The 27,658-nt window shown below is 46.5% G+C and overlaps 1 protein-coding gene across 1 annotated transcript in view; it reads left to right on the forward strand.

Moving 5' to 3' along the window:
* The window catches only part of POP1 (POP1 homolog, ribonuclease P/MRP subunit), a 128,694-nt gene that overhangs the window by 86,594 nt on the left and 14,442 nt on the right, over positions 1-27,658 (forward strand). Inside the window, exons 11-14 of the mRNA XM_063924171.1 lie at positions 661-780; positions 2,793-2,908; positions 3,030-3,221; positions 3,299-3,453. Coding sequence (XP_063780241.1) covers positions 661-780; positions 2,793-2,908; positions 3,030-3,221; positions 3,299-3,453 — 583 coding nt within the window. The remainder of the gene's footprint in view (positions 1-660; positions 781-2,792; positions 2,909-3,029; positions 3,222-3,298; positions 3,454-27,658) is intronic.

The raw sequence follows: 27,658 nt of genomic DNA on the forward strand, positions 1-27,658 counted from the left end.
TTGCACAGATGGGTAGTCTCATTCTATACTTTTAATGGGATGCACATTGCTCCTCCAAGTTGCACTTTCGGAGAGAAACACTTCTGCCAATGTAGGGAAAAATCAACGTCCAATGCACAAGTGCTATGTAATGTGGACAGCCCTGATGTCCTGAAGGGGTGGTTTCTGAATGGCTTTATGTTAGAAATGTGATCAATTCAGTTAGGTGCGAGGGGGGGCGAATTGTTACTGCATGGAAACTCCAGCAACGGCACTACATCTCGCACCCAATCTCGCAACTGTTGGCGTGTGCTGACTCGCACCTAATTAATTCGATACCTTGATGTGGCGCTTACGCTTTTGCGCCTCACCATAAACAAAGCAAATTTTGTGAAGGCATCTTCCTAAGAGTAGGTTTTCATAAAGGAACTTTGCATCCAGAAAGTTTTGTGAATGAGGTCCAGTGTTTACGGACAGTGGAATGTGACAGAATTCCCATGCACCTCTTATCCCCCCTAATGCCTTGCTCCCTAGTTGTCCTGGTTTTTGTCCCCGCCCTGGCTGATGGGAACACGTCCAGGTACAGCTGACTTAACATAATTATTAAAACTAATTGCTTTGTTTTATTACATTGACAGCTGTTCTATAAAATGACTCCTCGCTTGTCATGCACTTTTCCAGGGATAGAATCTCCGGCCCAGTTGCCATTCGGAACCATTTTGGGCCTCACTGTTGGCGATCCAAGACTGAACTTGCCTAACAAGAGGACAACCATTTTCCCGAGTGTAGAAAACTATGAAGGTGAACCTCCTGGCGATTACTTGCAGCCGTGTGAAACTTTTGTGCCGTGTACTGTATGTGGCCTTGACAAGGGGCAAAATTCCAGTGATGGCTTTGTGCTCAGTGGGAGCCTCTGTCTTTCCATACAGATGACCAGGTTCAAATCCTGGCAAAGCCACTTTGAGGAGTTTTATTTATTTTTGTATTCGTGTTGTGTGTGTTTAATCTTTTACTGTGATTATGTTTTAAACAAGATGAAGTGTTTCCAGTCTTATGTAATTTGTCTGTTCGGTTTCTTCTCCTCCTAAACAGAGATGTTGATGCTGAGTTCCGTTGATGCTGTTTGTATTTGTAGTTCTGCCGTTTTCTTCTTCGGGAAGCATAAACACACAGCGTTCATGCTGGCCACACACCCTGCCGTGTCTGCGGTGATGAACGGCAAATGGATAACGCTGGTTTTATGTTACGGGTGTAACTGAATAATACAATGCATGGAATCAAATCTAATTCTCCATATGCATATTTATCAAACATTCATGTAATAACTCTATCCAAAAATTGTCCTTTAGCAGCCTTCAGCAGATCATACTGTATATAGAGTTGATCCCTTATTCACAGTGTTGGACATTTTTGTTTGTGCATAAGCCCCACAGTTGTGATCACTATAGAACTATGATGGCCAGATTCTGATAGGAGCGAGGAGTCCCTTTTTGCAAAGATCTTATCCCAGTTTCCTGACAGTGATCCTCGTACTGTAGGGAACACGTGTCCAGTTAGTTCTCAGAACTGTTATGTTATAAATCTGGCCACTAAACTGGTAAATGACCTGAAAATTGCGTGTTTTGTTGCCCAAACGGCTTCCTTAGGGGTATTTGGTCCCTACTAAGGTGCTGGGTACATATAGTATTTGTTCTGATCTCATACAGGGGGATATTTATCAAATCTTGGAGAGAGATAAATTACCAACCAATCAGCTTTCAGTTGTAATTTTACAGTCTGTGCTAGAAAAATAAGTTAGGCTCTGTACACAAAGCACCTATTTAACGATTGGTAAGTGCATATACACTTATCATACACTTACCAATCTGTCCGATGTGTCGTGTTGGTGTTACAACTGGACGGGTATTTAAATGTTCCCGTCCAGCTGAGAGGTCATTTACCAGTGGTCCCTGCAGCAAGTGTACAGGCTTTCACCCGTACACAGAGCCAAATGCGCCAATACAATTGCAGATATATCTGGCATTGGCTGTGCTGCAGGGCTGACACGATACGTCTGTGCACGTAGTCTTTCACAGACCTATCTGTACACACCGGCCAATGCACTAAAGATGTCTGTCGCTGTGTACCCAGCATTACAAACATTGGGATAATTCAGACCTGATTGTAGCAGCAAATTTGTTAGCAGATGGGCAAAACCATGTGCACTGCAGGTGTGGCAGATATAACATGTGCAGAGAGAGTTAGATTTGGGTGGGTTATAGTGTTTCTGTGCAGGGTAAATACTGACTGCTTTATTTCTACACTGCAATTTGGATTTCAGTTTTAACACACCCCACCCAAATTTAACTCTCTCTGCACATGTTATATCTGCCCCCCTGCAGTGCACATGGTTTTGCCCATCTGCTAACAAATTTGCTGCTACGATCAGGTCTGAATTAGGCCCATTATCTCTCTACGAGATTTGATAAATCTCCCCCACAGTCAATAGCTTTTATCCATTTGGTCTATATTACTGACCGGTGACCATTTCTGACGGTTGCCGACTGCACTGACAAGGTCCCACCTGGTTCAGAATTGATCCACCTGCAGAGTGCCCAGACCTAGTCGTGTTTAGCTACCCATTTCACAAGATAACCCCACATGTGACATAAGCTTTTGTTTCTCTCTCCTCTTCGATCTGTTGAACTACCGTCTAGTTAATGAGTTGTTAGTGAACTACAAATTCCAGCATATCCTTTTAACCATCTGACTCTGGAGTGATGCAGAAATTGTTTGTTTATGGACAGAAAGCGTCTCTCTGTTTTGATTTGCAGATGGAGACAAAGTGAAGTCGTTGGTGAAGTCCGGTGTCCCGGTGGAGTGCGCTCAGAGCCTTATATGGTCTCCTGACGTTCGCTCACATGTATTGGACAATAAAATACCAGAGCAGGTGACTATAGCTGTTTATTTATATAAGGGTACACCGGGTGACTGCAAAGAGACCCTTTCAGTGTGCATGCGGTGAAAGCCTATGTAGACCTCTCCATTCTCATCACCATCATGTATTCCAGGAAATGAACAGGCTGAGAAGTGAGCTCCTGGTGCCTGGTTCACAGCTTCATCTTGGTAATAGTGAATCCAAGATACCAGTCCTATTAATCCAGCAGCCTGGTAAAGTCACAGGGCGAGAGCGTCCAGGGTGGGGAAGTGGCTGGGACATCTGCCTACCAAAAGGATGGGGAATGGCTTTCTGGATTCCTCTTGTAAGTTTTTGTCTTTACGTAACAGTATACATGTATATTACAAGACGAGGAATAAATGTTTTATGATCCACTGTCAGATTTACCGAGGTGTCAGAGTTGGCGGTTTACAGCAAGCATTGCAGCACTGCCAGTATATGGGAGCGCCATTTGTTCCTGGGGACTTCCCGGATACCCCAGCCGGGGTCCAGTCGGCACAGGAGACTGCGGACTGTTTGCTAGGCAAATATACCAGGTAAAGTTCCCCCGCTTATCACAACACTGGAGGTGGGGTTACTGGGGTTTGGCTAGTAGCTTGCTGTTTCCTTCTAAAAGGACAAATAAAGCAGTTTATAAGTATCTATGCTAATATAATTATACCCCAGATAACGGAAATGTTAGAATATTAATGAAGTCTGCTCCCTGTGATGTAGCTGTTTGACCCGGGTATCTCCTGCTGTTGTGAGACTACACATCCCAGCATGCCCTGCCACAGTTTTGCTGTTAGTTTTAAAATTACCTATGACAGGGCATGCTGGGATGTGTAGTTTCTCTTTCATCCATCTGGGGGAAGCTGCGTACTTACTAATGGGTTAAAGCAGGGATGGCGAACCTTCGGCCCTCCAGCTGTTGTTGAACTACACATCCCAGAATGCCCTGCAACAGTTTTAGCATGGCCAAATAACAAAACTGTAGCAAGGAATGCTGGTATGTGTAGTTCAACAACAGCTGGAGGGCCGAAGGTTCCCCATCTCTGGGTTAGTGTGTGGGTAAGGAGTTTGGCACAGAACCTATAGAAAATGAACTCCTCCCCCGTCTAACCCCTCCCATCTCCAGCCTGACCAACAAGCACCTCTGTTTTAGTTTTGTGCCTGTGGAGTACAGACAGTTTTCTGCCTATAGCTTTTAGCTAGGTTTTTCTGTTATTTTGTTTAGTTATTTGTGGTACCTAGTCCCTGTATACAGGTGGCAGGTACAACTAGAGTGGGGTTAGATAGAATAGATCGTATTTCCCACTCTAATATGCTTCTGGACTGTCGCTATTCTCTGGTCACTGGGGCTCTCTTCCGGACAGGATCCGAGGATGCACTGTCGAGGTAGGACGGCCGCAATTGGGCTGTTCCTTCTATTGTGTTTACGTGTATGTATGTATGTATATGTGTGTATGTATAGATATGTGTGTGTGTGTGTGTATGTGTGTGTATGTATGTATATGTATGTATAGTACTCCAAGATAAAACGGCACTGGACGCAAAGAATATGAAAATGAGATGTATTGCAACAACAACAGCTGTTTCAGGGCAGCAGCCCTTTCCTCAAGTTAACAGCAACACTACCAACAAATGGACAGCTGTTGTTGTTGCAATACATCTCATTTTCATATTCTTTGCCCAGCTGTTGTCGTTGCAATACATCTCATTTTCATATTCTTTGCGTCCAGTGCCGTTTTATCTTGGAGTACTGTATCTGATATTTTGAAAACGCTGCACGGAGGCCAGTTGTATTTATTTAATCTAAGAGTGCCGACTGAACTGCAAGTATATGTGTGTGTGTGTATATATATATATATATATATATATATATATATATATATATATATATACACACACACACACACACACACACACACACACACACACACACACACACACACACACACACACACACACACACACACCTTGAAGAAATAAGAGGCGGCACTCAAAGGCTTTGAAATCAGTGAAAAAAACTTATATTCGTGAGGTCAACGTTTCGGGGACCACCTCCCCGTCTTCAGGACAAATACACAGTGCAACAGTGAAACTTAAATACACACTTACCCCCCTCCTCCTTTCGGTCTACCCGCCAGCGCCCGCCGCGGCCACGCCAGCCGCACTTCCTGTCCGGCATACTGCATACCTCCCTCGGGCGGAAGTGACGTCGCGGTATCTTGCTGGCCGCGTGACCATGGCAACGCTGGGGGGGGGAGGAAGAAACAAGTGCACACATGAATTTCCGTGTTCCATACTATTGGAAAGCCCACATTTATTTCCCACACTATAAAAATATATCCTAAAAGCAATAAACTAAAACACAATAAATACATCCTAAAAACCTGTGACAATACATATGGGCAGCTTCTGTCAAAACTCCCATCCATGTGTTCACCTTATCCCCCTCCTACCACCAACATAAAAATATTTTTGTGATTAAGACCTGTGCATCATCCTAATTAGTTGATTCCAGGATATATGATACATAGTGTATTTGTACACCCACATCTAAACTGCGGTCTATCCTCAAACAGTGTTCTGTATGAAATTCTTTGTAATCACTACCTTTTCTCCCAATGATAAATATCTATCTCAGGCTATTGAACTACTGTTACCTCTCCTCTTACCACTCAGACCTCTCCATTTATATCACATATTTTCTCTAACGTCCTAGTGGATGCTGGGGACTCCGAAAGGACCATGGGGAATAGCGGCTCCGCAGGAGACTGGGCACAAAGTAAAAAGCTTTAGGACTACCTAGTGTGCACTGGCTCCTCCCCCTATGACCCTCCTCCAAGCCTCAGTTAAGATTTTGTGCCCGAACGAGAAGGGTGCAATCTAGGTGGCTCTCCTGAGCTGCTTAGAGTAAAAGTTTAAATAGGTTTTTTTATTTTCAGTGAGACCTGCTGGCAACAGGCTCACTGCATCGAGGGACTAAGGGGAGAAGAAGCGAACTCACCTGCGTGCAGAGTGGATTGGGCTTCTTAGGCTACTGGACATTAGCTCCAGAGGGACGATCACAGGCCCAGCCATGGATGGGTCCCGGAGCCGCGCCGCCGTCCCCCTTACAGAGCCAGAAGACTGAAGAGGTCCGGAAAATCGGCGGCAGAAGACGTCCTGTCTTCACTAAGATAGCGCACAGCACCGCAGCTGTGCGCCATTGCTCTCAGCACACTTCACACTCCGGTCACTGAGGGTGCAGGGCGCTGGGGGGGGGGGGCGCCCTGAGACGCAATAAAAACACCTTTTTGGCAAAAAATACATCACATATAGCTCCTGGGCTATATGGATGTATTTAACCCCTGCCTATTTTTACATAAAAAAGCGGGAGAAAGGCTCCGCCCCTTTTTCGGCGGCCTATCTCCTCAGCACACTGGCGCCATTTTTTCCTCACAGCTCTGTTGGAGGAAGGCTCCCTGACTCTCCCCTGCAGTCCTGCACTACAGAAACAGGGTAAAACAAGAGAGGGGGGGCACTAAATTGGCATATAAATATATACAGCAGCTATATTAGGGAAAAACACTTATATAAGGTTATCCCTGTATATATATAGCGCTCTGGTGTGTGCTGGCAAACTCTCCCTCTGTCTCCCCAAAGGGCTAGTGGGGTCCTGTCCTCTATCAGAGCATTCCCTGTGTGTGCTGTGTGTCGGTACGTTGTGTCGACATGTATGAGGAGGAAAATGGTGTGGAGGCGGAGCAATTGCCTGTGTTAGTGATGTCACCCCCTAGGGAGTCGACACCTGACTGGATGGTCTTATGGAAAGAATTACGTGATAGTGTCAGCACTTTACAAAAGACTGTTGACGACATGAGACAGCCGGCAAATCAGTTAATACCTGTACAGGCGTCTCAAACACCGTCAGGGGCTCTAAAGCGCCCGTTACCTCAGGTCGATACAGACACAGACACGGACACTGACTCCAGTGTCGACGGTGAGAAAACAAACGTATTTTCCAGTAAGGCCACACGTTACATGATCACGGCAATGAAGGAGGTTTTGAACATTTCTGATACTACAAGTACCACAAAAAAGGGTATTATGTGGGGTGTGAAAAAACTACCCGTAGTTTTTCCCGAATCAGATGAATTAAATGAGGTGTGTGATGAAGCGTGGGTTTCCCCCGATAAAAAACTGCTAATTTCTAAAAAGTTATTGGCATTATACCCTTTCCCGCCAGAGGTTAGGGCGCGTTGGGAAACACCCCCTAGCGTAGATAAGGCGCTCACACGCTTATCAAAACAAGTGGCGTTACCGTCCCCTGATACGGCCGCCCTCAAGGAACCAGCTGATAGAAAGCTGGAAAATATCCTTAAAAGTATATACACACATACATACTGGTATTATACTGCGACCAGCAATCGCCTCAGCCTGGATGTGCAGTGCTGGGGTGGCTTGGTCGGATTCCCTGACTGAAAATATTGATACCCTGGACAGGGACAATATATTATTGACTATAGAGCATTTAAAGGATGCATTTCTATATATGCGAGATGCACAGAGGGATATTTGCACTCTGGCATCAAGAGTAAGTGCGATGTCCATTTCTGCCAGAAGAGGATTATGGACGCGACAGTGGTCAGGGGATGCGGATTCCAAACGGCATATGGAAGTATTGCCGTATAAAGGGGAGGAGTTATTTGGGGTCGGTCTATCGGACCTGGTGGCCACGGCAACGGCTGGAAAATCCACCTTTTTACCCCAAGTCACCTCGCAGCAGAAAAAGATACCGTCTTTTCAGGCTCAGTCCTTTCGTCCCCATAAGGGCAAGCGGGCAAAAGGCCACTCATATCTGCCCCGGGGCAGAGGAAGGGGAAAAAGACTGCAGCAGACAGCCTCTTCCCACGAACAGAAGCCCTCCCCCGCTTCTGCCAAGTCCTCAGCATGACGCTGGGGCCTTACAAGCGGACTCAGGCAAGACGGTGGGGGCCCGTCTCAAGAATTTCAGCGCGCAGTGGGCTCACTCGCAAGTGGACCCCTGGATCCTGCAGGTAGTATCTCAGGGGTACAAATTGGAATTCGAGACGTCTCCCCCTCGCCGGTTCCTGAAGTCTGCTTTACCAACGTCTCCCCCCGACAGGGAGGCGGTATTGGAAGCCATTCACAAGCTGTATTCCCAGCAGGTGATAATCAAGGTACCCCTCCTACAACAGGGAAAGGGGTATTATTCCACGCTGTTTGTGGTACCGAAGCCGGACGGCTCGGTGAGACTCATTTTAAATCTGAAATCCTTGAACACTTACATAAAAAGGTTCAAGTTCAAGATGGAGTCACTCAGAGCAGTGATAGCGAACCTGGAAGAAGGGGACTATATGGTGTCTCTGGACATCAAGGATGCTTACCTCCATGTCCCAATTTGCCCTTCTCACCAAGGGTACCTCAGGTTTGTGGTACAGAACTGTCACTATCAGTTTCAGACGCTGCCGTTTGGATTGTCCACGGCACCCCGGGTCTTTACCAAGGTAATGGCCGAAATGATGATTCTTCTTCGAAGAAAAGGCGTCTTAATTATCCCTTACTTGGACGATCTCCTGATAAGGGCAAGGTCCAGAGAACAGTAAGAGGTCGGAGTAGCACTATCTCAAGTAGTACTACGACAGCACGGATGGATTCTAAATATTCCAAAATCGCAGCTGATTCCGACGACACGTCTGCTGTTCCTAGGGATGATTCTGGACACAGTACAGAAAAAGGTGTTTCTCCCGGAGGAGAAGGCCAAGGAGTTATCCGACCTAGTCAGGAACCTCCTAAGACCAGGCCAAGTGTCAGTACATCAATGCACAAGGGTCCTGGGAAAGATGGTGGCTTCTTACGAAGCGATTCCATTCGGCAGATTCCACGCAAGAACTTTTCAGTGGGATCTGCTGGACAAATGGTCCGGATCGCATCTTCAAATGCATCAGCGGATAACCCTGTCTCCAAGGACAAGGGTGTCTCTCCTGTGGTGGTTACAGAGTGCTCATCTCCTAGAGGGCCGCAGATTCGGCATTCAGGATTGGGTCCTGGTGACCACGGATGCCAGCCTGAGAGGCTGGGGAGCAGTCACACAGGGAAGAAATTTCCAGGGCTTGTGGTCAAGCATGGAAACGTCACTTCACATAAATATCCTGGAACTAAGGGCCATTTACAATGCCCTAAGTCAGGCAAGACCTCTGCTTCAGGGTCAGCCGGTGTTGATCCAGTCGGACAACATCACGGCAGTCGCCCACGTAAACAGACAGGGCGGCACAAGAAGCAGGAGGGCAATGATGGAAGTGGCAAGGATTCTTCGCTGGGCGGAGAATCATGTGATAGCACTGTCAGCAGTGTTCATTCCGGGAGTGGACAACTGGGAAGCAGACTTCCTCAGCAGACACGATCTTCACCCGGAGGAGTGGGTGTCACGATCCGGGTATCTGGACGCCATTTCTTACCCATCAGATGCCTCCTAAGGCTGGCTCAGCGCTCCAGGACCGGATCCCATCTGTTATCCTGATGTGTACATTCCTGTATCCTCTCCTGTCACTCTGGGACGCTGTCACAGTAAACGCCATATTACACCTGGCATGGCGTCTCCCGAGGCCTCCGCCGCCGTCCCTGAACTTCTGCATGCAGAGTGTCTGAGTGGCGATTACGTCAGCCGCGGCCTCCGCTGTGTCCGCGTGGTTGGATGTGCATCTGTCAGCCTGGCGCCTCCTGTCTCCAGTGGCCGGCGCCGCCATTACTGTTTTCATTACCACATGGATTACAAACCAAACTTCCCTCCAAGTGTCTGCATGGGCGCAGCCATCTTGGATTCTGTCAGCTGATCATTTACTCCAATCTGTTGTCAGTATTGTTAATCTGCATAATTGCCAAGCCAATCCCTTCCTTGCTGCAGGTATAAATACACTGTGCCTGAGCAAGGAAGGCGTCAGTGCTTTGGTTGTCAAACCTAGTTCCTGTTTGTCTCTCTCCTGTGATTGTCTTCCAGGTTCCAGCTCCTGTCTCAAGACTTCCACCATAGAGACCCGCACCAGCATTCCACCTGCGGTGTAGCCTGACTCTCCGATCCATTTTGGATTCATCTGTTTCCAGCTACAACATTACCTGCTTCCAGCCCAGCTTCCAGCAGAGTACAGCTTCTCTTAAAGGGCCGGTGTCCTTTCTACAGTTTACCACTCTCCACCGGTATTATTTCTCCGCTCTCAAGCTCTACATTTCAGCTCATATTTCATCGCTCCCAAGTTCATTTATTATTTAACTGGTTCCAGCCAGTATCCACTCCGTGCTAACAACAGTCTGGTTCCAGCCAGTATCCACAGCAGCCGTTTTATCTACAGCAGCCCAGCTTTTCCTGGAACACCAGCTGGTACAATCCTGGGTTATCTCCATTGCTACAGTCGGGCCTGGTAAGGACTTTCCATCTAGAAGATTATTAGAACTATCTCACACTACCAGTGCCCTGTGGCTCCTGCCACCCTGTAGTACCCAGGAACTGTATTTATTCTTTGCTGACTTTTATGTTTTCTTTTACTGCTGCTGTGTTGCGGAGTTGTCATAATAAACATCATTGACTTTTATCCAAGTTGTCGTGGTCACGCCTTCGGGCAGTTATTATTCATGTTACTTACATGTCCAGGGGTCTGATACAACCTCCCAGGTTCCGGTACATCTCAGCCCCTACAACTGAGGCTGCCTCCCGTCAGCTCAGGACCTCAGTTGTGACAGTAAGCACTGACCTAATGAATCCAGCCGGAGACCAGGATCAAGCGGCCAGGCCGATGCAAGAACTGGCAGCCCGACTAGAACATCAGGAGGCTGCACAGGGCCACATCATCCGCTGTCTCCAGGATCTCTCGGCTGGATGGGATTCAGACAACTCTCCGTGGATCAGGCGCTTCTGGTGCGTCAACCACAGTGACTCCAGTTATAACCCCACCCACCTTACCCATTTCTGCTCCACGTCTTCATCTTCCAACGCCAGCAAAATTTGACGGATCTCCAAGATTCTGCAGGGGATTTCTCAACCAGTGTGAGATTCAGTTTGAGCTACAACCTGGCAATTTTCCTAGTGACCGTACAAAAATTGCCTACATTATTTCTCTTCTCAGTGGCTCAGCCCTTGATTGGGCATCACCGTTATGGGAGAGGTCCGACAGCCTGCTATCTTCTTACACTGCATTCGTCTCAACATTCAGGCGCATCTTCGACGAGCCAGGCCGGGTAACCTCAGCTTCATCCGAGATTCTCCGTTTACGCCAGGGGTCATGTACTGTAGGACAATATCTGATACAGTTCCAGATCCTGGCATCCGAACTGGCATGGAACGACGAGGCCCTGTATGCTGCATTCTGGCATGGCTTATTTGAGCGTATTAAAGATGAGTTAGCTACCAGAGACTTACCCTCTAAGTTAGATGAGCTAATCTCACTCTGCACGAAAGTTGATTTACGTTTCAGAGAGAGAGCAACTGAGCGTGGAAGATCATCTGCTCCAAAATCTTCTGCTCCTCCTCCTCGCCAACTGTCACCAACTAAAGATGAGCCCATGCAAATTGGCCGTTCCCGTTTAACGCCTGCTGAGCGCCGAAGACGTCTCTCCGAGTCTCTCTGTCTTTATTGTGCAGCTCCGTCTCACACCATTAATGCCTGTCCCAAACGTCCGGGAAACTCCAAATCCTAGCTCGCCAAGGAGAGGGCCGGCTAGGAGTAATGATCTCCTCTCCATCTCCTCAAGATTGTAATCTCCCAGTCTCGCTTCAAGTTGCTCAATGTTATCGGAACGTCATTGCCCTCCTTGATTCCGGAGCAGCTGGGAACTTTATTACCGAAGCCTATGTTAAACGGTGGTCTCTACCCACCGAGAGACTTCCTTCGTCCATTTCTTTAACTGCCGTGGATGGCAGCAAAATTTTTGATGCAGTTATTTCTTTAAGGACTCTACCAGTTCGTCTGAGAGTGGGAGTTCTTCATTCCGAACTTATTTCTTTTTTAGTGATTCCAAGAGCCACACATCCTGTGGTCCTGGGCCTTCCATGGCTCCGTCTTCACAATCCTACAATTGATTGGACGACTACGCAAATCCTGGCATGGGGTTCCTCCTGTGCTGAGACATGTTTGTTTAAAGTATTGCCTGTCTGTTCTTCCTCCCCCAGGTCGTCTGATGTTCCACCTCCTCCATATCAAGATTTCACGGATGTGTTCAGTAAAGCTTCTGCTGATATCCTTCCTCCTCATAGAGAATGGGACTGCCCGATTGATCTCGTTCCAGGGAAGGTTCCACCTCGAGGCCGAACTTATCCGTTGTCTCTGCCTGAGACGCATTCTATGGAGGAATACATTAAAGAGAACCTAGCAAAGGGGTTCATTCGACCTTCTTCTTCTCCAGCCGGCGCAGGCTTCTTTTTTGTAAAAAAGAAAGATGGTGGTCTGCGGCCGTGCATCGACTACAGAGGTTTGAACGACATTACCATCAAGAACCGTTATCCTTTACCCCTGATTACTGAGCTCTTTGACAGAGTTAGCGGAGCTACCATCTTTACAAAGCTGGACTTGAGAGGTGCATACAATCTCATCCGGATCCGTGAGGGTGACGAGTGGAAGACCGCCTTTAACACCCGTGACGGACATTATGAGTACCTCGTCATGCCCTTCGGATTGAGCAATGCTCCAGCTGTCTTCCAGCATTTTGTCAATGAGATCTTCAGAGACATTCTATACCGTCATGTCGTGGTCTATCTAGACGATATCCTCATTTTTGCCAACGATTTAGAGGAACATCGTTTTTGGGTTAAAGAGGTTCTGTCCCGTCTCCGTGTCAATCATCTCTATTGCAAATTAGAGAAATGCGTCTTTGAAGTCAAGTCCATTCCGTTTCTAGGGTACATTGTGTCCGGTTCCGGACTAGAGATGGATCCTGAGAAACTACAAGCAATCCAAAATTGGCCGGTACCCTTAACCCTCAAAGGGGTCCAGAGGTTCTTAGGGTTCGCCAACTATTACCGAAAGTTTATACGAGACTTTTCCACCATTGTGGCGCCTATTACTGCTTTCACTAAGAAGGGTGCTAACCCGTCCAAGTGGTCTGAAGAAGCCATGCAAGCATTTCATCTTTTAAAACAAAGGTTCATCTCTGCGCCTGTTCTGAAACAGCCTATCGACTCTCCTTTCATCTTAGAGGTGGATGCCTCCTCCGTTGGAGTAGGAGCGGTGTTATCTCAGAGGGCTAAAGATGGCCATTTACACCCTTGCAGTTTCTTCTCCCGGAAGTTCTCTCCAGCTGAGCGCAACTATGCCATTGGCGACCAGGAGTTGCTAGCCATCAAGCTCGCTCTAGAAGAGTGGAGGTATCTGTTGGAGGGAGCTTCTCATTCAATCACCATACTTACAGACCACAAGAACCTTTTATATCTGAAAGGCGCACAATGTCTCAACCCTCGTCAGGCCAGATGGGCACTTTTCTTTTCCAGGTTCGACTTTAAACTCCAGTTCTGTCCGGGCTCTCAGAATCGCAAGGCCGATGCCCTTTCCCGCTCATGGGAGCAAGAAAATGAGTCAGAGTCTTCAGACAAGCATCCTATTATAAATTCGTTGGCATTCTCCACGGTAGGGATGGACTCTATGCCCCCATCAGGGAAAAGTTTTGTGAAACCGATGCTAAGGAAGAAGCTTATGCATTGGGCCCATGCTTCCCGTTTTGCCGGACATACAGGTATCCAAAAAACCCTGGAGTTTATCTCTAGGTCCTATTGGTGGCCAACTCTGAAAAAGGACGTCTTGGAGTTTATTGCATCTTGCCCAAAGTGTGCTCAACATAAGGTATCCCGCCAGTCGCCTGCGGGGCAACTGGTTCCACTATCTGTTCCCCGTCGACCTTGGACCCATTTGTCGATGGATTTTATTACAGATTTACCCATGTGCAACAAGTTCAATACCATCTGGGTGGTAGTTGACCGGTTCACCAAGATGGCACACTTCATTCCTCTCACCGGTCTTCCGTCAGCTTCCAAGTTGGCTCAAGTATTCATACAAGAGATCTTCCGACTCCACGGTCTTCCTGAAGAAATGATCTCAGATCGAGGAGTTCAATTCACAGCCAAATTCTGGCGAAGTTTATGTCAAGTCCTCCAAGTCAAGCTAAAGTTTTCCACGGCTTACCATCCTCAGACCAATGGTCAAACCGAGAGGGTGAATCAGGACTTGGAGGCCTTCCTCCGCATCTATGTGTCCTCCTCTCAAGATGACTGGGTTCAATTACTTCCCTGGGCCGAGTTCTGTCATAACGACCAGTATCATTCTTCATCTGCTTCAACACCATTCTTCACTAACTTTGGATTCCACCCTAAAGTCCCTGAGTTCCAACCGCTTCCAGCAACTTCTGTTCCCGCAGTGGATATCACCTTGCATCAGTTTGCCAATATCTGGAAGAGCGTACGATCAGCTCTGCTCAAGGCATCGTTCAGGTACAAGAAGTTTGCGGATAAGAAGCGTCGAGCAGTTCCTGCTCTCAAGGTGGGTGATCGGGTATGGTTATCCACGAAGAATTTGAGGTTAAGAGTTCCCAGTATGAAGTTTGCACCTCGCTATATCGGTCCTTTCAAGATTGAACAAGTCATCAATCCTGTTGCTTACAGACTCCAGTTGCCTCCCTTCTTAAAAATACCCAGGACATTCCATGTTTCCCTGTTGAAACCGCTGATCTTGAATCGGTTTCATTCCTCACTTCCTCCAACTCCGAAAGTCCAAACTCAACGAGGCGTTGAGTATGAAGTGGCCAAGATCCTGGACTCACGTCACCGTTACGGTCAACTACAATATCTTATTGACTGGAAGGGTTATGGTCCTGAGGAACGTTCATGGACCAATGCTTCTGATGTCCATGCTCCTGCCTTGGTCCGGAGATTCCATTCCAAGTTTCCTCAAAAGCCAAAGAAGTGTCCTGGGGCCACTCCTAAAGGGGGGGGTGCTGTCACGATCCGGGTATCTGGACGCCATTTCTTACCCATCAGATGCCTCCTAAGGCTGGCTCAGCGCTCCAGGACCGGATCCCATCTGTTATCCTGATGTGTACATTCCTGTATCCTCTCCTGTCACTCTGGGACGCTGTCACAGTAAACGCCATATTACACCTGGCATGGCGTCTCCCGAGGCCTCCGCCGCCGTCCCTGAACTTCTGCATGCAGAGTGTCTGAGTGGCGATTACGTCAGCCGCGGCCTCCGCTGTGTCCGCGTGGTTGGATGTGCATCTGTCAGCCTGGCGCCTCCTGTCTCCAGTGGCCGGCGCCGCCATTACTGTTTTCATTACCACATGGATTACAAACCAAACTTCCCTCCAAGTGTCTGCATGGGCGCAGCCATCTTGGATTCTGTCAGCTGATCATTTACTCCAATCTGTTGTCAGTATTGTTAATCTGCATAATTGCCTAGCCAATCCCTTCCTTGCTGCAGGTATAAATACACTGTGCCTGAGCAAGGAAGGCGTCAGTGCTTTGGTTGTCAAACCTAGTTCCGGTTTGTCTCTCTCCTGTGATTGTCTTCCAGGTTCCAGCTCCTGTCTCAAGACTTCCACCATAGAGACCCGCACCAGCATTCCACCTGCGGTGTAGCCTGACTCTCCGATCCATTTTGGATTCATCTGTTTTCAGCTACAACATTACCTGCTTCCAGCCCAGCTTCCAGCAGAGTACAGCTTCTCTTAAAGGGCCGGTGTCCTTTCTACAGTTTACCACTCTCCACCGGTATTATTATTTCTCCGCTCTCAAGCTCTACATTTCAGCTCATATTTCATCGCTCCCAAGTTCATTTATTATTTAACTGGTTCCAGCCAGTATCCACTCCGTGCTAACAACAGTCTGGTTCCAGCCAGTATCCACAGCAGCCGTTTTATCTACAGCAGCCCAGCTTTTCCTGGAACACCAGCTGGTACAATCCTGGGTTATCTCCATTGCTACAGTCGGGCCTGGTAAGGACTGTCCATCTAGAAGATTATTAGAACTATCTCACACTACCAGTGCCCTGTGGCCCCTGCCACCCTGTAGTACCCAGGAACTGTATTTATTCTTTGCTGACTTTTATGTTTTCTTTTACTGCTGCTGTGTTGCGGAGTTGTCATAATAAACATCATTGACTTTTATCCAAGTTGTCGTGGTCACGCCTTCGGGCAGTTATTATTCATGTTACTTACATGTCCAGGGGTCTGATACAACCTCCCAGGTTCCGGTACATCTCAGCCCCTACAACTGAGGCTGCCTCCCGTCAGCTCAGGCCCTCAGTTGTGCCAGTGGGGACTTCACCCAGAAGTCTTCCACATGATTGTGAACCGTTGGGAAAAACCAAAGGTGGACATGATGGCGTCCCGCCTCAACAAAAAACTGGACAGATATTGTGCCAGGTCAAGGGACCCTCGGGCAATAGCTGTGGACGCTCTGGTAACACCGTGGGTGTACCAGTCAGTGTATGTGTTCCCTCCTCTTCCTCTCATACCAAAAGTACTGAGAATCATAAGAAGGAGAGGAGTAAAGACTATACTCGTGGCTCCGGATTGGCCAAGAAGGACTTGGTACCCGGAAATTCAAGAGATGCTCACGGAAGACCCGTGGCCTCTACCTCTAAGAAAGGACCTGCTCCAGCAGGGACCATGTCTGTTCCAAGACTTACCGCGGCTGCGTTTGACGGCATGGCGGTTGAACGCCGGATCCTGAAGGAAAAAGGCATTCCGGATGAAGTCATCCCTACCCTGATCAAAGCCAGGAAGGATGTAACCGTACAACATTATCACCGTATTTGGCGTAAATATGTTGCGTGGTGCGAGGCCAGGAAGGCCCCTACAGAGGAATTTCAACTGGGTCGTTTCCTGCATTTCCTGCAAACAGGACTGTCTATGGGCCTCAAATTGGGGTCCATTAAGGTTCAAATTTCGGCTCTGTCTATATTCTTCCAAAAAGAACTGGCTTCTGTTCCTGAAGTTCAGACGTTTGTCAAGGGAGTACTGCATATACAGCCTCCTTTTGTGCCTCCAGTGGCACCTTGGGATCTCAATGTAGTTTTGAGATTCCTAAAATCACATTGGTTTGAACCACTCACCACTGTGGACTTAAAATATCTCACATGGAAAGTGGTAATGCTGTTAGCCCTGGCTTCAGCCAGGCGTGTCTCAGAATTGGCGGCTTTATCCTATAAAAGCCCTTACCTAATTTTTCATACGGACAGGGCAGAATTGAGGACTCGTCCTCAATTTCTCCCTAAGGTGGTTTCAGCTTTTCACTTAAACCAGCCTATTGTGGTGCCTGCTGCTACTAGGGACTTGGAGGATTCCAAGTTGCTGGACGTAGTCAGGGCCCTGAAAATATATGTTTCCAGGACGGCTGGAGTCAGAAAATCTGATTCGCTGTTTATCCTGTATGCACCCAACAAGCTGGGTGCTCCTGCTTCTAAGCAGACGATTGCTCGTTGGATTTGTAGTACAATTCAGCTTGCACATTCTGTGGCAGGCCTGCCACAGCCAAAATCTGTAAAAGCCCATTCCACACGGAAAGTGGGCTCATCTTGGGCGGCTGCCCGAGGGGTCTCGGCTTTACAACTTTGCAGAGCAGCTACTTGGTCAGGGGCAAACACGTTTGCTAAATTCTACAAATTTGATACCCTGGCTGAGGAGGACCTGGAGTTCTCTCATTCGGTGCTGCAGAGTCATCCGCACTCTCCCGCCCGTTTGGGAGCTTTGGTATAATCCCCATGGTCCTTTCGGAGTCCCCAGCATCCACTAGGACGTTAGAGAAAATAAGAATTTACTTACCGATAATTCTATTTCTCATAGTCCGTAGTGGATGCTGGGCGCCCATCCCAAGTGCGGATTGTCTGCATTACTTGTACATAGTTATTGTTACAAAAATCGGGTTATTGTTGTTGTGAGCCATCTTTTCAGAGGCTCCTTCTGTTATCATGCTGTTAACTGGGTTCAGATCACAAGTTGTACGGTGTGATTGGTGTGGCTGGTATGAGTCTTACCCGGGATTCAAAATCCTTCCTTATTGTGTACGCTCGTCCGGGCACAGTATCCTAACTGAGGCTTGGAGGAGGGTCATAGGGGGAGGAGCCAGTGCACACCAGGTAGTCCTAAAGCTTTTTACTTTGTGCCTAGTCTCCTGCGGAGCCGCTATTCCCCATGGTCCTTTCGGCGTCCCCAGCATCCACTACGGACTATGAGAAATAGAATTATCGGTAAGTAAATTCTTATTTTTTTATATGTATGGCATTCTGTGAGTGTGAGGGCTCTTTTAAGGTGCTGCTTACTCCTTACAGGAAATTAATGAGGCCTAAGCTGTCATTTAAACCTCCCGGTTTCATAGTGTTTAACCTGTGAATCCACCTGGTTTCTAATCTCAGTAGCTGTTGTCCTCTGTTTCCACCCCTGGGTAGTTCCGGCACATGATCGATGATCCTGTGCTTGAATGTTGCCATCCCATGCCTATTTTCCAGAAAGTGCCTGGCCACTGGCTGATCTCCACTGCCTGTGGCCAGTGCGTTACGGATTGCCTGCCTGTGTTGGGCCATCCTCGTCTTGAACTGGCATTCAGTTTTGCCAATGTAATAGTGCCCACATGGGCATATGATGGCATACACAACAAATTTCGTACTACATGTTAACGGCCATCTGATTGGGAATTTCTTCCCTGTATATGGGTGGGCAATGTTATCTCCAGGTGACATGTGTGAACATGTAGTACAGCCAGTGCATTTATAGCATCCGTTTTTGCGTGTCAAGAAATTTGTCGGGGTTGTTTTTAATTTGGACATGTCCGTTTTCACCACAATATCTCTAATGCTTTTGCCCCTCTTATAGCTCGGCATTGGTCTTTTGTCCTGAAAGATTTTTAAATCTGGGTCAGAAGTGACCATCGGCCATAAATTTCTCACCTTCTGTTTAATACCCTCACTTCTTGTTGAAAACTCATTGACCCATGGAATAACTTTGGACATGTCCCTTACCATGGATGGTTGTAATAGGTCCTCTCTGTTTTTGTCTACAGCTTTCGCTCTGGCTGCTCTCAACAATCTCAGGGGATATCCTCTCTGGAGGAATCTCTGTTCCATCTCATCCAACTGTATTAACATCTCGTTCCTATCACTATTTACTCTACATACGCGTAGGAACTGAGAATAGGGGAGGCCTTTAACTGTTGCTGGGGGGTGAAAGCTATCATGTCTCAGCATAGTGTTGCGGTCTGTAGGTTTTTTGTACAGCCCCGTAACAATCCGTTGTTCTTGGATTCTGATACAGATATCCAAAAAACAAATTTCTGTTTTACTGCATGTGCTGGTAAATTTTATAGGGCTGATTGTGACATTGTGTGTCTTCACCAAACTATTCAAAGATTCTTCTGTGCCCTTCCAAAACAGCAGTAGATCGTCTATATAACGATAGTAAATAAATAGACAATCTGCCACTTCCTTTTCCGCGAAAAACAACTCTCTCTCTCTACCTCCCACATGTAGGAGTTTGCAAACGAGGGTGCCACCGAAGATCCCATGGCACACCCCGTTTGCTGCCTGTAATAACCTCCGTCAAAGATGAAAAAGTTAAGGTAAATTCTAACAAGGACATGAAAAAATCTACGTCTGGTCCCCCATAATGCACATTACCTGTAATCAACCGTCTCACAGCCTGTAACCCCTGTGCATGTGGTATACATGTATACAGGCTTGTGACATCCAATGCTGCCAATATTACATCACTTGGTACTTCCTTGATAGACAAAAACTTTCTAAGTAACATACTAGAATCTTTAAGATGGGAAGCTGTGCTCTGAATACACGGCTGTAGGTAAGTATCCAAGTACACTGCCACTGGTTCGCACAGAGACCCCCGAGCCGATATTATCGGTCTGCCTGGAGGCCTCTGTGCGTCCTTGTGTATCTTGGGGATCGTGTAAAAAATAGGTGTAATCGGGTATTCTGGGCGCACAACCTTTTAGCTATATCTGCTGTTATAACCCCCGCATCCTGCGCCTCCCGTAACAAATTAACCAGTTGCATTCTGTACTTTTGTGATGGATCAGAACTCAATCTACAATAAGTGTCCTGGTCACTCAAGTCTGTGACACTCAGCCTTGCACTCTGCAACATCCTGCACCACTACAGCCCCTCCCTTATCCGCATTGCGAATAACAATGTCTTTGCGGTTACCAAGTCCCTTTAAAGCCACGCGTTCTTCTCTCTGTAAATTATGGTATTTATGAGACCCCGTTTCCTTTCCTGCTGTTTCCAACATCCTATGAAAAGTTTTCAGGGATGCATTTTGAGTTACAGGATCAAAACGCGACTTGGGCCCCAACTTCTGTATTCTCGGTGGTAATGCAATTTTATCTTTAACAGGTGGAATCTTGCTGAAATGTTCTTTAATTTTTAAGGTGCGATGTAATTTAAATGTATCAACAGTCCATCCAAAATCATCACCAAAATTAGTAGGTACATATGATAACCCCTTATTAAGTACACTAACCTCAGCAGGGGTGAGGGGGGTCGAGGACAAATTGAAAATTAACGTGTCTTCCCCTTGGTGGTTTTGGTCTTGCCTTTGTCTTTGATTTTGTCCTCCCCGTCGCGTTTGCCTCCTTTTCCTCCCCGAGCTGCCACCACCGCCCGGGTATTTACCCCTAAAGGGGTTCTCTCACTTACAGACATAGCTTAGGATGTGTTGGCTTCCTCTGAATCACATGCCGAGGTGTTATATTCTCTGCCCCTGCTTCTGAACCTCACATTACGGGTGGGTTTCCTCCTGGTGTTTTCCATATTGTTGTTACCCAGCCAGGTGTACACTCGATGTTGGGTGTAATTCATCTGTACCTTTCGTAATTTTTCTTTCTTGAATTTTATGAGGTTGTTTTTATATTGCTTCACCTGCTCCCCAAGCTTAACCATCCAGATTTTGGACTGTTCCAGGGCTATAACCGATGCATGTTCCGTCTCAAATTTGTGTATATTCTCCCTGGTTTTCTCCAACTCCTTAGTGGATTCCTCCACCACTAGTAAAACCAAGTCCATGGAACATTTATTTAGAACAGCGGTCCATTTTTTGCAAAATTCCATGCTGTATCGCCCAATCGTAGGGATATTGTGGACCCTGAAGCCTCTCGGTAACTGTTTCGCTCGATAATAATCGGATAAAGTCCGGCTGTGGTATAAATAATCTAATTCACGTCTTTTCAGGCGGAACTCTCGCTGGACATCCTCACCAGAGGGTACAACGGTCTCTGTAAATGCCGGTTCCTTGTGCAAGATTCTCTCTGCTTCCACATCTGAGAAACTTAATGTATCGTATGTGTCACAATGGAGCAGGAATGAGGTAAAATCTCCACTTTCTTGTGCAGTCGTAGCCATCTTTATCAGGTATCAAAGTGCAACAGTGCTTGTGCAGTATTGATGTGCAAAACAGTGCAAACAAAGTGCTGGTGCTAATAGGAATAAAAAAACCTGATGAAGCAGGGTGGTCTAATGTTGAAAAAAATGTACTAGGTGCCTTGAGTAGTCCTTTACGCCTGCACGGCGTGCACGGACTATACGTATGCAGTAGATAAACTCCGGCACTCCAGTCCTCCCCCTCAGGGTGTACCTTGCTCAGGTGCCTTCCCCAGGGAACCAGTCCCTGACGTGCAACTTGAAGAAATAAGAGGCGGCACTCGGAGGCTTTGAAATCAGTGAAAAAAACTTATATTCGTGAGGTCAACGTTTCGGGGACCACCTCCCCGTCTTCAGGACAAATACACAGTGCAACAGTGAAACTTAAGTGATTTCAAAGCCTCTGAGTGCCGCCTCTTATTTCTTCAAGTTGCACATGTCAGGGACTGGTTCCCTGGGGAAGGCACCTGAGCAAGGTACACCCTGAGAGGGAGGAATGGAGTGCCGGAGTTTATCTACTGCATACGTATAGTCCTTGCACGCCGTGCAGGCGTAAAGGACTACTCAAGGCACCTAGTACATTTTTTTCAACATTAGACCACCCTGCTTCATCAGGTTTTTTTATTCCTATTAGCACCAGCACTTTGTTTGCACTGTTTTGCACATCAATACTGCACAAGCACTGTTGCACTTTGATACCTGATAAAGATGGCTACGACTGCACAAGAAAGTGGAGATTTTACCTCATTCCTGCTCCATTGTGACACATACGATACATTAAGTTTCTCAGATGTGGAAGCATAGAGAATCTTGCAGAAGGAACCAGCATTTACAGAGACCGTTGTACCCTCTGGTGAGGATGTCCAGCGAGAGTTGTTCCGCCTGAAAAAACGTGAATTAGATTATTTATACCACAGCCGGACTTTATCCGATTATTATCGAGCGAAACAGTTACCGAGAGGCTTCAGGGTCCACAATATCCCTACGATTGGGCGATACAGCATGGAATTTTGCAAGAAATGGATCGCTGTTCTAAATAAATGTTCCATGGACTTGGTTTTACTAGTGGTGGAGGAATCCACTAAGGAGTTGGAGAAAACCAGGGAGAATATGCACAAATTTGAGACGGAACATGCATCGGTTCTAGCCCTGGAACAGTCCAAAATCTGGATGGTTAAGCTTGGGGAGCAGGTGGAGCAATATAAAAATAACCTCATAAAATTCAAGAAAGAAAAATTACGAAAGGTACAGATGGATTACACCCAACATAGAGTGTACACCTGGCTGGGTAACAACAATATGGAAAACACCAGGAGGAAACCCACCCGTAATGTGAGGTTCAGAAGCGGGGGCAGAGAATATAACACCTCGGCAAGTGATTCAGAGGAAGCCAACAAATCCTCAGCTATGTCTGTAAGTGAGAGAACCCCTTTAGGGGTAAATACCCGGGCGGTGGTGGCAGCTCGGGGAGGAAAAGGAGGCAAACGCGACGGGGAGGACAAAATCAAAGACAAAGGCAAGACCAAAACCACCAAGGGGAAGACACGTTAATTTTCAATTTGTCCTCGATCCCCCTCACCCCTGCTGAGGTTAGTGTACTTAATAAGGGGTTATCATATGTACCTACTAATTTTGGTGATGATTTTGGATGGACTGTTGATACATTTAAATTACATCGCACCTTAAAAATTAAAGAACATTTCAGCAATATTCCACCTGTTAAAGATAAAATTGCAACGGTACAATTTAAGTACCTTGGAATCCAAATAACTAACGACCCTTCTGATTTTGTCCCTCTGAATCTGGACCCGACCATGCAGTGGGTCACGGGCAAATCCAAGACTTGGTGTAAGCTTCCACTGACGGTGTCTGGCAGGGTTAATCTCATTAAAATGATTATACTGCCCAAACTCTTATACATTATTCTCCAGTCCCCGGTATATATTTATCCAATATTCTTTAGGAAATTGAATAGCGTTCTGTCCTCACTGATCTGGGCTAATAAACGACCTAGGATACAGCTAAATACCCTTACCAGACAGCGATCTGACGGCGGCCTGGCTCTACCTAACTTTCAGATGTATTACTTCGCTGCTCAGCTGACTCATATCACTGTATGGGCACAAAACTCTGGGGCTGACTCTTTGCATTGTGAGTTTATTCGTTGTTACTTTCCCCACCTCTCTCCTATGCAGGTGTTATTGAGTGGGAGCATAGCTAGGTTTCTTCCCCCTATCATTTTTCAGGCCTTAAAGATTTGGCGGGCCCTGAGAGACCTCTTGAGGTACGATGGCCTGGACCCAGATACCCCCTTATGGTACTCTGACTGGCTCCCTGAATTGCATGCACTTGAGGGGCGGGAGGTATGGGCCCCTAGATCGGTGATTTCTATCTCTCAACTTTACCTAGATAATGCACTTAAATCCTTTCAACAACTGAGAGATGAATTTGACCTACCCAATTCTTACTTCTTCAGATACCTCCAGCTTCGTCACGCCCTCCAGTCCCAATTTGCTGAATCCCCCCCATGAATCCTCCCATTCCCCATCAAGACTTTTGTGGCTACTTTGGGTCGGGCTAAGATGGTCTCCCTTGCGTATGGATATCTTCTTACCAAGCTCCATACGGACCCTTTGACACGTCTCCGTGGAAAGTGGGAGGAGGATTTGGGTCTAATAACTGAGGAGGACTGGGTCCTTGCTCTGGAATACCCTGCCAAGGTTACCAAGTCCCTTAGATATCAGCAGATTCAATTCTTCATTTTACACAGAACATATATGACTCCAGCTAGGCTAGCTACTTTTGGGACGGGCAGATCTGGCCTTTGTCCTAAGTGTGGGGGGGCGGTGGGAACATTCTGGCATCTAGTGTGGGACTGCCCGAGATTGAGGGCCTTCTGGTCGGGGGTCGGGTCAATTGTGGAGAGTACGGGAGTGCCTGGCGGACTGCTTACCCCACAATTCTGTATTTTGGGGATGGGATGCTTTGCTCCTGTGTCTGTTTCAACGGGTCTCTATGCTCTAAATGTATGTGCCTTGGCTAAGGTTTGCATTGCAAGGATGTGGATGGCCCCTAAAGGCCCGTTAATATCTGCACTTAAGACCTTAATTAACGACACAATAATTAAGGAAAGATACGTTTATATGAAACAAAACGCATCAGCCAAGTTTGAAAAGGTTTGGTCTCCATGGCTGGACTCCCCCCATTCTCATATGGTTCCCCAAATATAGTGGGCACTGAAGTGCTAGCATATCAATAACTTACTATAACTGATGTATACTGAGATATTTGGCGGTTGGGCCCTGCGTGTTCGCCTACTTATTTGTATGACTAATGGGGTCCTGAATCGGATGGCTCCTTCTCACTCTGCCTCCCCCCCCCCCCCCCCCCCCTTTTTTTTTTGTTATTTTTGTTATTTTTCTTACTGTTTAGGTTACGGGTGTAAATATAAAAGTTAATGAAGACTAATATAGTTGGCTACGGATTTTGCAGACCCTAAAGGTCCGAACAATAGGAAATCCTTGTATATTTCCTCTTGAAACTGAACTGATATTTCATTGTTGTAAGCTTAGTTTAAAACGTGGCTCTGATTCAAGACGATTGGATGTATTGTTTGTGATATGATAATGCTCTGCAATGTCTGTACCTTATTCTTCAGACTACTGAATAAAAATTACTTTATTAAAAAAAAAAAAGATAAAATTGCATTACCACCGAGAATACAGAAGTTGGGGCCCAAGTCGCGTTTTGATCCTGTAACTCAAAATGCATCCCTGAAAACTTTTCATAGGATGCTGGAAACAGCAGGAAAGGAAACAGGGTCTCATAAATACCATAATTTACAGAGAGAAGAACGCGTGGCTTTGAAGGGACTTGGTAACCGCAAAGACATTGTTATTCGCAATGCGGATAAGGGAGGGGCTGTAGTGGTGCAGGATGTTGCAGAGTACAAGGCTGAGTGTCACAGACTTTTGAGTGACCAGGACACTTATTGTAGATTGAGTTCTGATCCATCACAAAAGTACAGAATGCAACTGGTGAATTTGTTACGGGAGGCGCAGGATGCGGGGGTTATAACAGCAGATATAGCTAAAAGGTTGTGCGCCCAGAATACCCGATTACACCTATTTTTTACACGATCCCCAAGATACACAAGGACGCACAGAGGCCTCCAGGCAGACCGATAATATCGGCTCGGGGGTCTCTGTGCGAACCAGTGGCAGTGTACTTGGATACTTACCTACAGCCGTGTATTCAGAGCACAGCTTCCCATCTTAAAGATTCTAGTATGTTACTTAGAAAGTTTTTGTCTATCAAGGAAGTACCAAGTGATGTAATATTGGCAACATTGGATGTCACAAGCCTGTATACATGTATACCACATGCACAGGGGTTACAGGCTGTGAGACGGTTGATTACAGGTAATGTGCATTATGGGGGACCAGACGTAGATTTTTTCATGTCCTAGTTAGAATTTACCTTAACCCATAACTTTTTCATCTTTGACGGAGGTTATTACAGGCAGCAAACGGGGTGTGCCATGGGATTTTCGGTGGCACCCTCGTTTGCAAACTCCTACATGTGGGAGGTAGAGAGAGAGGAGTTTTTCGCGGAAAAGGAAGTGGCAGATTGTCTATTTATTTACTATCGTTATATAGACGATCTACTGCTGTTTTGGAAGGGCACAGAAGAATCTTTGAATAGTTTGGTGAAGACACACAATGCCACAATCAGCCCTATAAAATTTACCAGCACATGCAGTAAAACAGAAATTTGTTTTTTGGATATCTGTATCAGAATCCAAGAACAACGGATTGTTACGGGGCTGTACAAAAAACCTACAGACCGCAACACTATGCTGAGACATGATAGCTTTCACCCCCCAGCAACAGTTAAAGGCCTCCCCTATTCTCAGTTCCTACGCGTATGTAGAGTAAATAGTGATAGGAACGAGATGTTAATACAGTTGGATGAGATGGAACAGAGATTCCTCCAGAGAGGATATCCCCTGAGATTGTTGAGAGTAGCCAGAGCGAAAGCTGTAGACAAAAACAGAGAGGACCTATTACAACCATCCATGGTAAGGGAGGGACATGTCCAAAGTTATTCCATGGGTCAATGAGTTTTCAACAAGAAGTGAGGGCATTAAACAGAAGGTGAGAAAATTATGGCCGATGGTCACTTCTGACCTGGATTTAAAAATCTTTCAGGACAAAAGACCGATGCCGAGCTATAAGAGGGGCAAAAGCATTAGAGATATTGTGGTGAAAACGGACATGTCCAAATTAAAAACAACCCCGACAAATTTCTTGACAAGCAAAAACGGATGCTATAAATGCACTGGCTGTACTACATGTTCACACATGTCACCTGGAGATAACATTGCCCACCCATATACAGGGAAGAAATTCCCAATCAGATGGCCGTTAACATGTAGTACGAAATTTGTTGTGTATGCCATCATATGCCCATGTGGGCGCTATTACATTGGCAAAACTGAATGCCAGTTCAAGACGAGGATGGCCCAACACAGGCAGGCAATCCGTAACGCACTGGCCACAGGCAGTGGAGATCAGCCAGTGGCCAGGCACTTTCTGGAAAATAGGCATGGGATGGCAACATTCAAGCACAAGATCATCGATCATGTGCCGGAACTACCCAGGGGTGGAAACAGAGGACAACAGCTACTGAGATTAGAATCCAGGTGGATTCACAGGTTAAACACTATGAAACCGGGAGGTTTAAATGACAGCTTGGGCCTCATTAATTTCCTGTAAGGAGTAAGCAGCACCTTAAAAGAGCCCTCACACTCACAGAATGCCATATATATAAAAAAATATGTGATATAAATGGAGAGGTCTGAGTGGTAAGAGGAGAGGTAACAGAGCAGTTCAATAGCCTGAGATAGATATTTATCATTGGGAGAAAAGGTAGTGATTACAAAGAATTTCATACAGAACACTGTTTGAGGATAGACCGCAGTTTAGATGTGGGTGTACAAATACACTATGTATCATATATCCTGGAATCAACTAATTAGGATGATGCACAGGTCTTAATCACAAAAATATTTTTATGTAGGTGGTAGGAGGGGGATGAGGTGAACACATGGATGGGAGTTTTGACAGAAGCTGCCCATATGTATTGTCACAGGTTTTTAGGATGTATTTATTGTGTTTTAGTTTATTGCTTTTAGGATATATTTTTATAGTGTGGGAAATAAATGTGGGCTTTCCAATAGTATGGAACACGGAAATTCATGTGTGCACTTGTTTCTTCCCCCCCCCAGCGTTGCCATGGTCACGCGGCCAGCAAGATACCGCGACGTCACTTCCGCCCGAGGGAGGTATGCAGT

The sequence above is a fragment of the Pseudophryne corroboree genome, chromosome 5 (assembly GCF_028390025.1).
Source record: "Pseudophryne corroboree isolate aPseCor3 chromosome 5, aPseCor3.hap2, whole genome shotgun sequence".
In the NCBI taxonomy this organism is placed as follows: Eukaryota; Metazoa; Chordata; class Amphibia; order Anura; family Myobatrachidae; genus Pseudophryne; species Pseudophryne corroboree.